Raw genomic sequence first — 17,308 nt, forward strand, 5'->3', positions numbered from 1 at the left:
AAACACTAAATCAAATACATCCAAATATATTTGAAGTTGAAATTGAACATGCCATATTCTTTGCACAAAACAACAAGTAAGAATAATTTGAAACATTTTTTTAAAATATAAAACAATCTGGAATTTAAAAAGCTGGTAGAAACTCATAGAGCCTCCTTCTTTCACATTCCTTTCAGAGAAGCTGACTGAGGGACGCAGCAGACCCCAGACCAGGACCGACCCAGGAAGGGCACTCGGGTCTGGCCCACGTCTCCAGGCTCTGCCTCACTCACCCAAGGAGCACACCATGCGGCTCGACGGACTTCACATAGCCCCTCAGGAGCTGCCCTTCCTCGATGTCCTGGATGGAGTTAATCTCAGGATCTGGTATTTTGCTTTTTGTCTCTGGGTTTGTCCTGAAGAAATAAAAGGCTTAGATACACATACCTCTAATTCCCCTTTCCCGACACTCACCTCCAACTTACCTGAAATAATCAAACTTTATATGCAAGAATATGACTCTGGACCTGACCGTAAGATATAACCTTCAGAACCCAGCCCTACTCTCTCCTAAAGTCCTGTCAGCTGGGGACACATGTCTACGAGCTGGCTATAGAGAAAAGGCAAGAGGCTGACCAAGCTAGAGGGACATCAAATCTAAAGCTCTGACCTTATCAACACCCATGTCTAACCACGCAGCAAGGTGACCTCAGGCCAGTCCACTTCATGACACACTCATCCCACTGTGGAGCCCTGTGTTCCCCCTCACGAGGCCACCATCTGGCAACCTTAAGCACCCACATTTAGATGTCTGAGCCTTTCCCGGGAAACAAGAGCCTGAGCAGACAGGTTCTTCTGGCAATTGGAGTGTCCTTAGCTTTTCTGGATAAAAACGGGGCAGGGTATAAAGTGGCTAAACAGAGAAGAAGTGTAGGAAGCCCAAAGACCGTGTCAGAGCCATGTAGCCTCCCCTCAGTCCTCCAGGTGGGTTCTCCACTCTTGTTCCAACATCAAAGATACCCACCTGGATGATCGCAGTGACAAAGTCAAAACATGACCTGCAGTGGATAGGATGTAACACCTGGAATGACAGCAAAAGAGAAAGAAACGCTGACTTTTCAGCATCTCAGGAGACAGCAAAGGGCCTTGGCTTCCTCTCCACAAGGCTGACCAACAGGCAAGAGCAAGGAGACGTGAGACCTGGGCTGTTCTTCATTTTTTTGAAAATTTGCTGAGGTAGTCCTCTCTCTGGGCCTCAGTTTCCTTCTTTCGGGTAAAAATAACACTACCTGCAACTCTTACCCAAGAAGGGGCTGAGAGAAGAAAATAAGAGGAGATGTAAAAGCCCTCTGGCAGGTGCAGAGCCATATGGTGAGTATTCAGGAGATGAGACCAGCACAATGTCAGGACCCGGGAGTGTGTGATCTCAGTGGAGAGAGAAGGCAGCCACAGGGCACTATGACCAGGGACGACCTAGCTACTAGTGCAGGAGACTTGTGGCAACAGTTCAAAGCGGGCCAAGCAGTGAGGCCTGAGCAGGGGAGGCTTCCAGGCGGTAAGCAGAGTTTACTCTTTGGTTGGATTTCCGAACTTATTTAATCTAAAATGGCAATTAGTAGCCCAAAGCCAAAAAGTATAGAAATTTAGCAGTAGAGAGGATCTCAGCAATGGTACAGTCCAAATCTTTTTCCACAACAGGCATCTGCCTTTTATAACAAGGTAAATAGCCCCTAAAGCAGGAAAGGACCTCGAGGGATCGTCTTTCTTTAGGCAATTAATTTATTATCCAGACTTGACAGATGAAAGAATTACAACTGAATACAACTCATAGGTTTGACTATAAATAAATCTGTTTAAAATAGTTTGCTAAAACTCACACCCTCATTTTATAAGCCTCAGAAGACAAAAAGCAGAGATGATCCTGGATTTCTCTGTGACTCATTTATTTCCTTCTCCTAAGCCCTGGATATTTTTGCATTGTTAGCTCTGATCAGTGGTTGAGAATTTAGGCAGGTGCTGGTGGCTGGGGCACTAGAGATGGGAAAGAGCAAATTACTACTTTTCAGTCTCTACCTCCTGAAGGTGACATTGTTATCTCACTTTGAGTCTCCAAAAAGTCTTTATTGTATCAAGCTGAAATTTACCTCTTCAATCCTAATTTAGTCAGGCTATAAAATGGTTTCAAAACTCTAAGGTAGGCTCATTTTTGTGCATCTAAAAGGTTCATAAATAAATGGCCCCTCCTCTGCAAAAAGTGATAATTCCTTTTACAGAGAACGGCTACAGATCAGTTTTTTAAAAATTAAAAAGATGAATGTTTCAGTATAAAAACAAGTGCAACTTGGACAAGCAAAGCACAGAACAAATGTAAACACTCAATAAATGTAAAAAGTGACCATGAAAACATGAGAAATGAAAATTAAAATGAGGTCAATTTTTGTCTATTCAATGGCTCAGATTAGAAATTAAGACTATCCAGTGTTGATAGAGATGTGAGAAACAGATAGTTATATTTAGTGCTAATGGGGATATAAATTAGCACAGTCCTTTTGAAGGGCATTTTGACAAAAAGTATAGCATCGTTTGACCAATTTTACTTCTAGGAATTTATTTCATGGATACACTTGCACCAGTATTGAAACATATGTGCAAAGATATTCACTTCAGCATTAGTGTCCCTCAGCAGAGAAATTTTTAAGTAAGTTACAATAAAAAAAGATCCCCACATAACAGAATACTTAAAAACAAGTTAAAAATAAGGTAAAAGAAAAGATTAATTTAGATATATCAGCATAAAAAAAGTCTATGATAAACTGCTATGAGAAAAAAACAAGTCACAGAATAGTATGTAAAATTAAATTCTATTATATAAAGGAAAATTATACCTAAATATGTGTTAAAGTCTTGAAAGACAGAGACCAAGATATATAATAACGAAAAGTTGTGGCGATAGAGAGGAGCCATAGAAGTTTTCATTTTCTATGCAATATTTTATCTGGTATATAATCATGCATTGCTTCTATAATTTAAAAAAAAAAAACAAACCACCACAATCTCACAAATAGCTGAAAAGAGGAAGAAAACTCAGCCTACCTGACAATCTTCTGCGGGATAAAGTCTTCCAGGGGCGCCTCTGAATAGGAGTCACTCACGTGAAATATACTGACTCTTCCGATTTTCCCGAAGGGAAAGGAGACAGTCAGCCCCTTCTTGGGAGTCACCTTCACAACTCGGCCCATGGCCACTTCCCCCTTTTCAAGCTTGTGAGGACCTGGTAGGAGAATGAATCTGATTCAGGGAAGAGGAAATGAGCCAAGAAAGAAGCTGGAATGTTGGCCAACCACAGGCTGGGGAAGATGGAGGCCACCCAGACGTGGGGTGTCCGGGCTGAATGGACCAGAATGATCAGAAAGAACCAGATCACCAAGTCATGTAGTCCAGAATCCCCGGGCCATGTGGCGACAGCTTTTTCTAAGACCTAAGAAAACCAACTGTGCAGGTAAAGGTGACTCAGTAGTGGAGTAACACAGGCCAGAGAGCAAACCCACAAGAGAAAAATTGTTCCGAGAAGGTACCAACCACACTAGACTTTGGGGACTCTAGCACCGAAGACATCCTTCAACTTGGGCAATAACTGAAGACCTGTTCCCACTCCTTTCTGCCCCGCTCCCTTCCCTGACCAGGTACCATTTCATCACCTCACCTATGAGTGAGAGACACAAGAAGGCCTTGGAGGAATCTGGGCCAACCACAGTAGCTTTCAGGGCCTGGCCAATCTGGAACTTCTTATCTGGATGTTTCAGAACCTGGAAGGATAAGAAAAGTCCTTTGATATTTGAAGAACCATCTGTCATTTATTCAAACCATAGAGCATTTAAGTCTCCATAGCAAGCATTTCCCAAACCAATCCCTGAATATGCACACAGCTCCTTGTACCCACTGTGAACACATAGCAGACACTGAACTGAGCTTAGGGAGCCTGGGTTTCCGCTCCAGGGATCTCAAGCACACTGACCTTGAAGCTCAGAGAAGTGAGCAACATGGGAATTCTCCCCCGGATGTCTGGAGCAACCTCTACTTCGAGCCATTTCTTAACCACGTTGTACTGGGAATGGGAACAGGAGGAGAAACAGAATGAGGCAGATAATAAGATTTCTTCTTTTCCCATCATCAAAACACAGATTCTCCTAAAATCATAGGATTATAAGGGCCCTAAACCTACACTTTTCCAAGGATCAAGAATCCACTCCTACATCCCATTGCCCCTGCCCAACTTCCACTTCTCACAGGCTTCACTCAGAGTCTACCTCAGGGCCTTCGCTAGCCCAGCAGAATGTGCACCCCTCCTAGTGCGTCAGCTGATTAGAAGATGAAAAAGGCCTCAGAGAGGCCCTCAAGCAGCAGGACCAACCCTCCTGACCTCTGTGGCCTCCACCAAGCTCGGCTGTGCTCAGTCACTGTTAACCAGCTTCAGTGGCCAACATCTTATTTTTAGCCTGATTTAGATTTGATCCTTTACTATTTATACAATGTTCTGCCTTAAACACACATCCCAATTTTCAAGTCAATTTGACTAACATTTATCAAGCAGCCACTATGCACATGGCATAATAATGATAAATAAAAGCCAGGCCCTACCTTCAAGGTGACAATCTAAAAAGAATAGGCCAAGTGAGTATGCAAATAACATGAGCAGCAAACAACAAGTAAGAAATGCAATATGCTATGGGAATATACAGGAGAACTAGTAATAAGGGAAAATTATCTGTGCTGGACCTTGAAGGGTTATAGGCAATAGGAAGAGAGTGCACTACAGGTTTGGAGATAAAGTGAGAAAGGGAAAAAGAAAAATATATCATAGAGCAAGATTTAAAATAAATGCTATATTGGATTTTACAGTGGAACTCCTGTTCTACTTGGGGTTAGATTTAAACATGCTGAATTGCAGTTGCTTGCTAACCATTCCTTTCGTAAGCTGTAAAGTTAGCTTCTTGATTAGACCAGAAGTTTTCTAGGAGCAGAGGCCTTATATCGTCTCCCACAAACCAGCACGGCAGCAACACAGAATCAAAGCCTAGTGCTAATGGCCCATCTCCAGCTTCTCCTTTTCTTCTGAGAAAAAGATGGCATTGTAAAGTGTGTACTACTCACCTTCTTCAAGAAGCAAGTCACTGTCTGACCAGCCTGGTACTGTTTAATCTTCTCTGAAGGGCTAACGGAATGAGTGTTGAGAGCAGTGTGGCCATCCTTCTCCAGCTCACTGTTTGCAAAAAGGCAATGGAAAGCGTAAACCAACCTGTGGATAAGCTTCTTGCTTGAAACTCTCGTCCTCAAGTAGCCATGGACTGATTGCACAGGACTCCCCGACTCATACATATCCTCATTTTATGCTATTGAACCAGGAGGTGAAGTCTGGGCTCTGTCCCCAATGCTATCTTGCCATTATCACTTTATTATTTTTTATTTTTTTATGGTGACATTGGTTAACAAAATCCAATACATTATCACTTTCTTGGGTTTTTTTTCTTCTCAGATAAGTAAGAGGGAAATGTGGTCTGAAAGTTATCAGTCCACAAATCATTTCAAAGGAGTCACAGAACTCCCACCCTTCTAACCCAGCCCAGCTAATGTTTATGTAGTTAGGATGAAAAAAAAAATGTATTCACTCAATAACTGACACTGGAATGCCTCTGTTACAGACTGAATTGTGTCCCCCGCATCCAAATTCATGTGTTGAAATACTAACCCCCATTACCTCAGAATGTGACTGTATTTGGAGACAGGAAATTTAAAGAGGGAATTAAATTAAAATGAGGTTACTGGAGTAGGCCTTAATCCAATATGCCTGGTGTTCTTACAATAGCTTAGGCTACAACTCACTAACAAACAAACGAACAAATGACCCAGTTAAAAAAAAACAGGACTCGAACAGACATTTCTCCAAAGAAAATATGCAAATGGCCAAGAAGCACATGAAAAGGTAATAAACATCACTAATCATCAAGGAAATACAAATTAAAACCACAGTGAGATATCTCACATCAGTAAGGATGGCTATTATAAAAAATAAAAAAACAAAAAGAAAATAAGTATTAGAGAGGATGTGGAAAAAAGGAACCCTGCCTTGTACACTATTGGTACAGCTATCAAAAGGTGTAGCTGCTATGGAAAACAGTATGGAAATTCCTCAAAAAATTAAAACCATAACCACCATATGATGTACCACTTCTGGTTATATGTCCAAAAGAATTAAAAGCAGGGTCTTGATGTTATGTACAACACAGGGAATATAGTCAATAATACTGTAATAACTATATGACAAATAGTAATGATTTATCACAGTTATCACTTCAGAATGCATAAAAATATTGAATCACTATGTTGTACACCTGAAACTAATACAACATATGTCAACAAAATAAAACATATATTAAAAAAAAGAAAATACGGTCTCAAAGAGGTATCTGTGTAGCCATATTCACAGTGGCATTATTCACAGTAGCCAAAATGTGGAAGCACCCTAAATGTCCATCAGCAGATGAACAGATAAAGAAAATGTGGTCTATACATAAAACGAAATATTATCCAATCTTATAAAAGAGAATATACTAAGACACAGACAAATACAAAGGGAAGACCATGTGAAGACACAGGAAGAAGATTGCCATCCACAACGCAAAGAGAGGCCTCAGAAGAACAAACCCTGCTGACATCTTGATCTCAGACTTCTAGCCATCAGAATTGTGAGAAATAAATCTGCTGTTAAGCCAAACACACACACACACACACACACACACGCAAAGTAAAACACACACACACAGCAGGTATGTTTTATCTTTTTTCTTTTCCTAAAATGATTTTAAACTGCCTCTCTAAAAAAAGAGTAACTGCAAAAAGCAGAAGAGTTGGCATAACTAAATTAAAGCTAAGAGAAAACTCACTAACCAGAAGGAATTCCAGAGATACACTCAGACTCCTAAAGTACTCTCTCCTCTTAACTCCTGCTCCTGAGTAGGAAGCATCTTACCTAGCTTGACTGATCCTCAATAACCCCGAACTCAGCTCTAATACAGACGGCATTCTCTTTGTGCACAAGGTCTCCAAATATAAGTGGGGATAAAAATATGATTATATTTCCTCAATAAGTCAATACCATCAATTAAATGTTTTTCCTCCTGACTTTAATAGATGTATTTTAAAACACAAGCATTAGAGAAATGTGGCAGTAATTCCACTTATTACGTTACGCTTCGCAGGGGCCTTGATTAAAATAAGTAATAGTACAACATAGGCGAGTGTAGGAGGCGAAAGATGTGCTACAGTTTATCTGACCATCTCTCTGTTACCATAATTCTCCATCCCCCACCTACTCAATGTAAGCACTCATTTCCCGGCTTGGCCCACACTGCCACAGTCAAGCACCAACAATATGGTTCACACCAGGAGAGTGGACCAACAGCAGCGGTGTTAGTTAATGAGAGGTTCTAGCACTCAGAAGGTCAAGAACCATTCAGGGTCACAGTGGGTTTTCTCTTGCAGTATTCATTAATTCACGATATCTACCCTTTGCCTGGAACAAACTACTTGACTTTGACCCTTAAACAATACATCACTCCTCAGAGATAAAGATACTGCAGAATAAAACAACTAATATGTTGTTTTCACAACAAAGACTGGAGGGGGGCACAATCAAAATCTACAAAACTAAGGAGACTAGATTAAAAAAAAAAAAAACAGGAATGTATGCTCCACCAAATTTCATTATTCTGAAAATGAAGGGCTTACTTTGAAGTACCAAGAGTGTTGTTAGCATCTGCAACTCAGTGTTCCACGAATATTTCCCTATCTCAGATACAAGCTTTCTCAGAAATATTCCATTTCTTTTCTGATCTCCTCAGGACATTGACCAAACCTCACCCCCTGAAAGTTACTTAAGAGGCTCCCATAACAACCCTAGGCACCTAAGACGTACAACCCGAATGGATCCCAGGGGTGACCCTGAAGAGCCAATCTCAGTCATGTGTACCTAGCTTCATTCACTGATGGCCTATCGATTCTGAGAGGCTGAGTTTTTGTTTTTGTTTTTTTGTTTGTTTGTTTTTTAATGGAGAAAGCGGAAGCAGATAGGCCCAGGGATCAAAATGCTTAAGATTCTCTGAAAAAACGATCCCAAAGTGGACCCACCATTACATAGAACTACTAGGTCTCTACCCAGAATCTCTTGTGGAACACCCCTCTGCAGAATCCACTAGAAAATGACCTAAAATTCCAGTCACTAAGCAGCCTACACTCAGATAACAGGTATTCTTGGCTACATGTTGTTTATTTGGGAATTACTGAGTTCTAGAAAATTGGGTTGAGAGCAAAAATGTTTCTTTTTGTCACATGCCTACAAACAGAACTTCTACCAAGCCTTTAAACGATATTTAAGCCCTGAATAGAGCTTTCACGTTAATTTTCATATCATCCCACTAACTAGCTCTCTGAGATCCAAATGTCTCTACTAAGAAATAAGTCAACCTGGACAAAGAGGCAAAGTCAGTCACAACCCTGGCACAACTAATACAAGAACTCAGTCAGGTCTCTCGCTGCACAGCCTGGTACTCCTTCCATGAGACCACGCTACTAGAGCCCCTCACCTTGGCCGAACACTCAGCTCCGGGATGGTTCGAATAAACCTGGGATGACTTATTGGGAGAAATCTGAAAAAACAAAGAAAGTCAAATCATTCTCTATTCTCCAGAGATCAGTTTCTGTTTCCCATCAAACGAAGCATAAAAAGCCATTTGCTCCACTGCCACACCACTGACTGGTGATATGTCAGGCCTGAAGGTCCCCATTCTCATCCTCTGCAGTACACATCCTAAGAAGCTGGCTCATTCGATCTTTTAGGATTATCGTATTAAACCTTGAAAACGATTTTCCTCACAGACTATATATTCCAAATTTTTCATTCTACAAATTAGAAAATTGAGATCTACAGAGCATAAATGACTTACTAAAGGTACCACAAGTTACTGAAATTAACATGTAAATTATTGGCTAGACTTTGAATTCTTTTTTTGCTTTTCTTATTGGGGCAAGGATTTTTACTATAATAACATATTACAGCAAGATTTAAGTAAATCTATATAACTAAGGTATGCGGGAGATGTTTTATAACAAGTGCTGACACATACTGAGCAACCTGCAAGGCGCGTTACACACTAAATGTTCTCTCAATCTTCACAACAGCCTAGAAGGTAGACACTACGTTACTCTATCAATTAGGAAAATTAAACTCAGAGAGTTAAGTAACCATTTAATCCATGGTCACATAACGTTAAGTGGCAAATCTGAAACTCAAACCCAGCTCTGACTCTAAACTAATGCTCTTAACCACAATAATATGTATATTTTAAAAAAGACATAAAAAGATTCTTTCTTTGGTGAACATTTTTGTTAACTAAAAAAGTCTGATTCATGTACAACTTTTTGAAACTTGCCTCAGTTCCTGTTCCTTCTCTCACTATTATAACAATCTCCCCTCAAAGCTGCCCGTCCCCCAAAGCCTCCATACTTGAATGTCTTCATGTCTCGCCCACCAATCACTCGGGCAGTGACCGTCTTCCCAACTTTCAGCTTGGCAGTAGGACACGTGCCCACTGGAACATCATCTAGGATGTGGGAGGCATGGATACAGCCAATGATGCCATCTTTCAGGGTCACGACCACATGGGTAGGCTTAACGGACTTGACAGTCCCTGTGACCATGTCCCCAATAGACAGAGTGTGCTTCTTTAGAGTCCCTACAACCATTGCTGGATCCGCTTCATCATCCTCATCGACTGTCTCAGAGTCCTTCTGAGTCCGTCTCATGGTCCTCTTAGCAGCTGGCCCCTCAACAGCCAAAAGAAGACCAGTCACTCCCGGTTCTGTGGTCTTGAGGGTTAGGGAGACGCCCTGTCCCACCTGCAACTTCTCCGAGTCAAAGCGGAAGGTGTCATTGAGGTGAGCAGTCAGGGAGAAAGCTGCCAGGTGGCCGGTCTCTACCAGTGAGGCAATAGCAAAGGACTCCTCCAAGTGCTGCACGATCGCCTGGTGCTCACTGCCTTTCTTCAGCTGGAAAACAAAGGAAACCCACCATCCCCACTTCTTACGGAGGACAAGTACTCGTTCATCATCCACTGGGCTATATACAGTCAGTGGGACGGGAGAAACACTCTGGAGTCCAGGGGCCCCAAAGCTAGTCTCGGTTGTAACAATCTAGCCTTCCCCATTATACCCTGGGGGCAACTCAACTAAACTTAAGACACCATATCAGAATCACATGGAGTTAGCTTTTGTTTTATTTTGAACTCAGATTCCTAGGTCCTATCCTAGAATGAGTGAAATTAGAGTTTTAAAAGTTACTTAGGTGATTCTGATGCACAGCCAAGTGACTACTAATGGTTCCCTAGCTTTGAGACACTATGGCTTCTGACTCTCTTAGCGCTACAATCTCAACCCAATTTACTCACTCTTTCATTGAACAAATAGAATCATTACTGAAAGCTTACTATGTGCAAGGCATTTAGTCTATCTTTCTCAAAACTGTGCTCATGCCCTGATATGCACCGGTTTGGATGATAAAATGGAATAAGGACCTGCTAGAACACTTAGTGAGGGCTTTCTATTTCTCTTCGTATCTCAAAATCTTAAAATTATAAGCAACTGGAGATTAAGAATTATATCCATGGAATTCTCTGTACCATACCCTATGCAATTAGGTGCTTAATAAATACCTTAGATAATAATCAAATATATGGTATCCAGAAAAAAATATTACTAATTTTGAGATTTCTCTCAAATCCATTCTTCTCTCACACAAAAGTGTTCAGGAGAGGGTGCAGATGAGTAGCCTGAAGGTCAGAACTACCCACGGACATGTTATATTTTGATTATGTGATGTTTTAAAAAAAAAAAGTTTCCAATATTTCCCACATTTAAAAAAAAGAAATACGTCAAATTCTATCTTCTCTTAAAAATCAAAGACTTAGCAACACTAGGCCCAGATGTTCCTATCAGCAACAACCAGATGGAAATGAATGGTCTCCATCCCTTTGCGGGCAGTGCATGCATTCTGCAACCTGTGAGAGCCCCAGTGCCACCACTCCCTCACCTGCCTGGCCCACTTCGCTCATTTACATTACCTGCTTGGCCCTAAAGACAGGGTGACCATAAAATTTATCATCAAACCAGAGTGAAAGTCAGTATTACTAATAAATATACCAGGATGAGAGGCATACACTGGGAATGATACGTATAAATCCAGGCATATGGTCACCCTATCTGCAAGCATTTGCATTAGAATCCCTGAGCAAAGGGTGGGGTTGAAGGGGTGTATACCGCCTTTAAAACCATGGAAATGGAAGTCATCAGCAAGCTTACCTTTTTAGCTTTTCTATTCACCAAATTGTGGCAAAGAGAAACATGTACTTCCAACTTCAACATGTCAACATTTAAGATCACAGCCTTCTTCTTCTGCCCAGATTCCACCTCTTGCCCTGCAGTGCAGAACCAAACACAACATGATCACCCTCCTGGAGCAGGGGTAGGGAGAGAGCATCTCTCCAAGAGCTCTGCAAACCCTTAGGCACAAAAAGAAAAGAAGACACAAGTTCTGGGTCTATATGGGCTGGGAAAACCCATTAAGGGTCTGGCTCCCATAATTCAAGTTCGAGTATAACGTAATTTATGCAACCAGGTATACGAAAATTTTGATTTACCCAGTTATAAGAAAGGATTCATACTTAAACCTTCTTCAGAATGTTGTCAGTTGTCCTGATTTCCATTCACACAAGATAGGCATGCTAAATTTCTACTGAACCAGTTCATCTATTCTGTGTATTTGGAAACTGTATCCAGGAGAAGAAGCAAGAGACAAAGGGTTTCCCCTACCAACCATGATGGGCAAGACTGAAGCACTCACCTGCTCGATGATATTTGCTGGCTCTCAGGACCAGGCCAGGCACTGGGCCCTCACTAAATATCACAGAGCCATCTTCCAACACTTCCTGCACTTCTAAGTCAAGGACCATCCCTGGGGTCATCTCGGCCAGTGTCTGGATCAACACAGAGTCTGCCAGAGACCCAAAGGAAACAGGAATTAAGGTGAAACAACATTCTTATCATTCTTTTTCTTTGGAAATGTGCTGCCATGCAGAGAACAGTGGAGCATTGGAACCACTGAGATTAAATCACTTTTGTAAAAAATGTCTGATATCCACAAACACACCCATCACAGAGATATCTATGCCTCTCTTGCTAATCCTACCTGACCATAAAATTCACGAAAATAGCCAATACCAGAAACACATGCTTTTGTTGGTTTCTCTTTTCGTTCTTTCTGTTTGGAAACTTCCCTCTCGAGCTGCATATTCCCAAACCCCACTAGGGTTCTAACAATCCTACACACTGGTTCAAAGCTTAAGAGGGTCAGAATGATAACCCCGAATGAAGTCTTCTAGCAGGTCCCCGTTCCATTTTATCATCCACTACATATTTATTAAAGAAAGGAACAAAAAGTGAAGAGGTGAATGGATTCACAACAAATGCAAATCTGAGGCCACAGGACTAAGGGAAATTTTGACTCTGAACCAGGCAGGAGCACAGGGGACCTCTGGGATGCTGGTAATGATCTTTATCTGAATCCAGGTGGTAATTAAACAGGGTGTTCATTTTATAAACATTTACTGGGCTGCACCCCAAATGATTTGTGTACTTTATCTGGATCATATTCTCATTTTTAAAGGTTCCCCAAATGTTTTAATACCTGGGAAGCCCACTGGAACAGGCAGGCCTAACTTATAACACACGCTCCCAACCCTGGCCCTCATCCTCTGACCTCCTGCCCCCACCTCGGTTGCTCATGAGACTGCGCACGCCCTGCCACTCCTCCAGGCACTGGCTCAGGAGAAGGAGGCTGGTGGTAGCCAGGTCTCCCAGAGCGCAGTCCGACAGCCGCAAAGACAGCAGCATCCGCTGCTTCTCCTCGTCCACGTTGGTCACCTTCGCAACCACTGTCTGCCCCTCAACAAAGTGGTCACTTGTAGAGGTCACGAATTTGTCACTCATGACCTAAAGGGAAGAAGGGCAGAAAATGAAGAAAGGAAAGGAAGTCCGTGTTAAGACAACCCATTTAAAGTGCCCAGAAAGGGGTGTGAGGGGGGTGCAACAGGACCCAGGATGCTCCCCCCAGCCAAGTACAGCGCTACTCCCCTTCCTTAAACACACAGCAGAGGCCCTGGCTGCCCAACCCAGCCTCCTGGAGGGCAACCAGCCCAGAAGACACAATGCTGGCAAGCCAGAGGGGCGCTGAGCTGTAAGTGTCTCTAATACCCCACGCCAACCCTCTGCCCCTCACTATGCATATTTCTGGGCCCTCCCCTCTTCTGCTCTCATTTTGAAAACTGTTCTGGCATGGTATGCAAATGAGATTTGCCCAGGCAAAACATCAAGGAGACAAATCTATGGAAAGGAAGAAATATTTGTAGATTATCTGTGGCAGGAATGAGCTACAAGCCATGTGCTCACCGCTGTCTTACACGGACTTTACTAAGACTCCTCTTAGCTCTGGACTCAGTTTACTCAGCAGGCATGAGGGGATCAACTATGAGATCACTAGGATTTTCTCCAGTCTGAAAAGTTTACAATTCAATATGAGGGGGTAGAGTCATAATTTTAAGGGTATTCGGGTACCATAACACTTCAAAGACCCCAGGAGGCTGTAAAACCTATACTCAGCTGCTGAGAAAAATCAATTTACCATATTTAACATGCTGAAAGTACAAAAATAAGTTCGGTATCCTCCCTCACACTAGACACTAAAGTCTCAGGACCACTTCCCGTCTACCCAACACTACGGTGTAAAGAAGTGGTGACTCAAGCCAGGACACACAGCTGGGCCAAAGGCCCATGGGCTCAATCTCAGCTCCACTCCCCCACAGCCAGGTGTCTTTATGCTGTGCCTCTAAAAATCTCTCAAGGGATTTAAAGTATCTTGCTCCTTCCCACCAATCCTCAGGTCCCATGACTCTGTGCCCCTGTACATGGAAGTGAACTTACAGCTTTGGGGGCCAGTCCACTAAGACCTGAGGGGAACTGGATGAACACACCGTAGTCCTTGATGCTCTTCACAAAACCAATGAGCAGCATTCCAGGTTGGATTTCTGAGAAGCTCTTGGGATCCTGGCCACCCTCCATTGTGGAGACCAAAGCAGGCTTCCTGCAAAGGATCTAGCGGTACTTCATCAAAGAATATGACAGAAAGGGCAGATGAAATGTCCACCTCTCCCATCTTCCTTCTCCCCTCTACACCTTTGCTACTACCATAATTCTCTAAGTGTGCAGACCAACAGCAGCAGCATCTCCTGGAACTAGTTAGAAACGCGAATTCTTAAGTACCAGACCAATGAATTAGAAACTCTGAAGTGGGAGCCTGCAAGCTGTGTTTAAGCAGGCCCTCCAGGTGATCCTGATGTGCACTGAAGAATGAGAATCGCCGTTTTATTCCTTTCCTATTAACTCATCTCCAGATTACTGAAAGCAACCAAAATGGGAATGGCTCATGCGTGTGGCGGGGCAGCTAGCTGTACTGGCCATGACGCAATCCTCCACAATCTTCACAATAACCAGCCCCACCTCGCCTCCTCTGCCTATCTTCACTCTAAGGAGATTTTATATTCTGTGAGAAAAAAGGCAATGCTCTCCTTTGAAACATCCACACCAAGCCCGAAGGGAATATTCTGCGCCCCATACCCCTTGCAGGGGAGGAGAAAAGGGGGGCAACCACCACCTTAGTAATTACCTCAACTCAAGAGGCAATCACTGAGTGCCTTGAGAAGGCCAGATGTGCTACTGGGAATATCCAGCTAAACCTGGCAGGCCACACCACCCCCTCCCCAACACCCTGGACTCCCACCCTAACCTGACTACCAGCATCTGCTGGCAGAACTTCAATCCCACTCTTAGAGGAAAATTAGAGCGAAAATGCAGCCTTGCTCACTGGTTAGGTTTTATGGAAGTATTTCTGCAAATGGCTGATTTTTTTCTATGGAGTTTCCCACTAAGAGCACAGCCCAATCTAGTTTTCTCCCGAGAGCTGCCATGGCTTCCCTGTCTTATCTGGCTCCCCAGATACCAGTAAAGGATACAATGCGTCCCTCACTCTGGCTCAGACACAGGACTCTATGGAGGGTGTCACCAGCCCGGAGCCAGTGATACAACAGTGGGCCGTTGGCAACGTGGTCCGACAGATGAGACGTGGGGAGGAAAGCAGGGATGTTGTGGGGCAGGACAGCCACCTCCAGCCCATCTCTGGTCTTCTCTAAAACCTTCACATCGACCAACTATCCGGGGAAGAGAAAGACAAAAAATAGCACTTGTCTTGAGCAGGGAGCAACTTCATCTGCATCAGACAGAGATCAAAGGCGTTAAATTCCAGCACCAGGGATCATGGAGAGGTCAAGATCAGAGAGGCAGCTTTCTTCCACAACCCACAACACCCCAAAGACCTACCAGGCACACACACGAGCATATGTGCACGTGTACACACACACGAGGACCCATTTCTGCGACCAGGTCACTCTTCTCCCAAGTCCCTCTACTGGGTCCCAGAGGAAAGATAGTCTTGCAGAACGGCCTTAGGGACCAGAGAGGAAAGAGGGCAGCAACTCACTGCTGAAAAGTCACACGATGACACAACTTCCCTTTTATGGACAGCTTACATTTGCTCTGACACACATGAGAGAATATATACAAGGTTCTCCACTCTCTTTGGTTCTCCACTCTCTTTGGTTCCAGAATCTTAGCTAGCTGCCTTGATCTCTGCCCTTCGTGGGTCCCAGTACCCCATGTGTCAGTGGTACTCTGCTCTTGGCCACTGTAAACCAGAATAATTTGTCTGGAGAAGTCCAGGTACCTGCCCAACGTTAACGGCTTTTCTTTTCTTCTGACTGTGTCCCGCACGCTCTTTCTCTGGCTCACCCAACAACTTGAAGGACAAGAGCATCCTCTCTCTGGCTGGCTCACAGTTCAGCACGGCAACCTTCACCACCTGGTGAGAAACCACACCTGCTTAGCTAACTTCCCAGCAGGCCTGTCAGGCCCTGGAGAGAGGTGCTCTCCACAAGCGCTACAGAGGCCTTGGGACCCACCCAGAAACTGGATCAGATCAGAACGCGGTGGGAAAAAAATGCACAAAAAGCTACACCGAATCCCTCCGGATAAGCCTTTGGGTGCAAGAAAAACATAGTATGACCCCAAGTTTTAAGAAATTATTTTTCCTAAACAGACCCAGATTCACTAGTTTTATGGCACTGCCCCCTGGTGGTGATGGTGGTCTCGGAACAACTGATGTGAGGGACCCCAGTGTTATCACAGGTAAAGACTAATTTCTTCAAGGCTGTGGGCTCGAGGTCCATTAGTTTGCCAGCTTCCGCTGAATCCCCTTGGGGGTTTCTCTCTGTTCTGTTCCCATCTCCTCCACTTGGCTGGCTCAGGCCCACTGTCCCATAGGCTCTCTTCCTCACTCCCTTAAAAAGTAGCCCTCCATACTAGTCCTTCAAATCTGTGCTCAGAGAGTCCCTAAGGGTAGGGACCTATCTGGGAAAAGGGTTACCTGGCCAGCGTAAAAGACCCTCTCTGGGTCAGGGACATACTCGGCACTGAGTTCATGCTTGGGCACCAGTCCCTGCACATCATTGTAGAATTTTACAATGCAGCCATAGTCCTTGACCCGGAGGATGAAGCCATGTGTCTGCAAACCAGGTTTGGCATCGGCATAGCAGGTAATGGCAGGTAGTTTGGACTCAACCAGGGTTTTCTTCAGGGTAATCATCAACTTCTTGGCTTCAGGGTCACAAAGCAAAACCTAGGGGAAGGATATTGTCATCAAACCTGTCATGAAGTTACCTGTTATCAAGAGAGACACTGAGCTAGTCTCTGTGACCCCTTGAACCCAAATGCCATGGTCAGTCCCTAAGAACTTACTACCTCTTTCTCTCTGAGAATAATCTCAGACACAGATCTTCCATGCTTCCTGCTGGATAGCAATCTAGGAGGTATTCATCTCCATTTCAAATGTTCTTCCTCCCATGAGCTCCCTCCTGGGCCTGCAGCAAAACTCATCGCCTCACTGCACCTCCAAAGTCCTGTATCAGTTGCTTCTACACTGCCTCAGTTCCTTCTTAGACCACTGGCATCTCGTCTAATAGGATGAATGAACCAATACTTCTATATATTATCTATAAACCAAGACTGAGAGATCCAACCATCTCTCCTTCCTCAGGTGATCTCCTTGAGGGCAGAG

General features: G+C 43.6%; 1 protein-coding gene across 2 annotated transcripts in view; it reads right to left on the bottom strand.

Annotated features, from left to right (window-relative positions):
• Window positions 1-17,308, bottom strand: part of PDCD11 (programmed cell death 11) — a 45,202-nt gene that overhangs the window by 6,530 nt on the left and 21,364 nt on the right. For both annotated transcript variants that reach the window (XM_039871300.1, XM_039871299.1), the window contains exons 13-27: window positions 16,619-16,870; window positions 15,920-16,054; window positions 15,153-15,347; window positions 14,065-14,235; window positions 12,858-13,077; window positions 11,930-12,079; window positions 11,389-11,504; window positions 9,539-10,080; window positions 8,619-8,681; window positions 5,131-5,239; window positions 3,995-4,084; window positions 3,683-3,785; window positions 3,073-3,250; window positions 1,004-1,060; window positions 273-395 (exon numbers count right to left, since the gene is read on the bottom strand). In XM_039871300.1, the coding sequence (XP_039727234.1) occupies window positions 273-395; window positions 1,004-1,060; window positions 3,073-3,250; window positions 3,683-3,785; window positions 3,995-4,084; window positions 5,131-5,239; window positions 8,619-8,681; window positions 9,539-10,080; window positions 11,389-11,504; window positions 11,930-12,079; window positions 12,858-13,077; window positions 14,065-14,235; window positions 15,153-15,347; window positions 15,920-16,054; window positions 16,619-16,870 (2,504 nt within the window). The remainder of the gene's footprint in view (window positions 1-272; window positions 396-1,003; window positions 1,061-3,072; window positions 3,251-3,682; window positions 3,786-3,994; window positions 4,085-5,130; window positions 5,240-8,618; window positions 8,682-9,538; window positions 10,081-11,388; window positions 11,505-11,929; window positions 12,080-12,857; window positions 13,078-14,064; window positions 14,236-15,152; window positions 15,348-15,919; window positions 16,055-16,618; window positions 16,871-17,308) is intronic.

The sequence above is a fragment of the Pteropus medius genome, unplaced genomic scaffold (genome assembly GCF_902729225.1).
Source record: "Pteropus medius unplaced genomic scaffold, Ma_sr-lr_union100, whole genome shotgun sequence".
NCBI lineage: Eukaryota > Metazoa > Chordata > Mammalia > Chiroptera > Pteropodidae > Pteropus > Pteropus medius.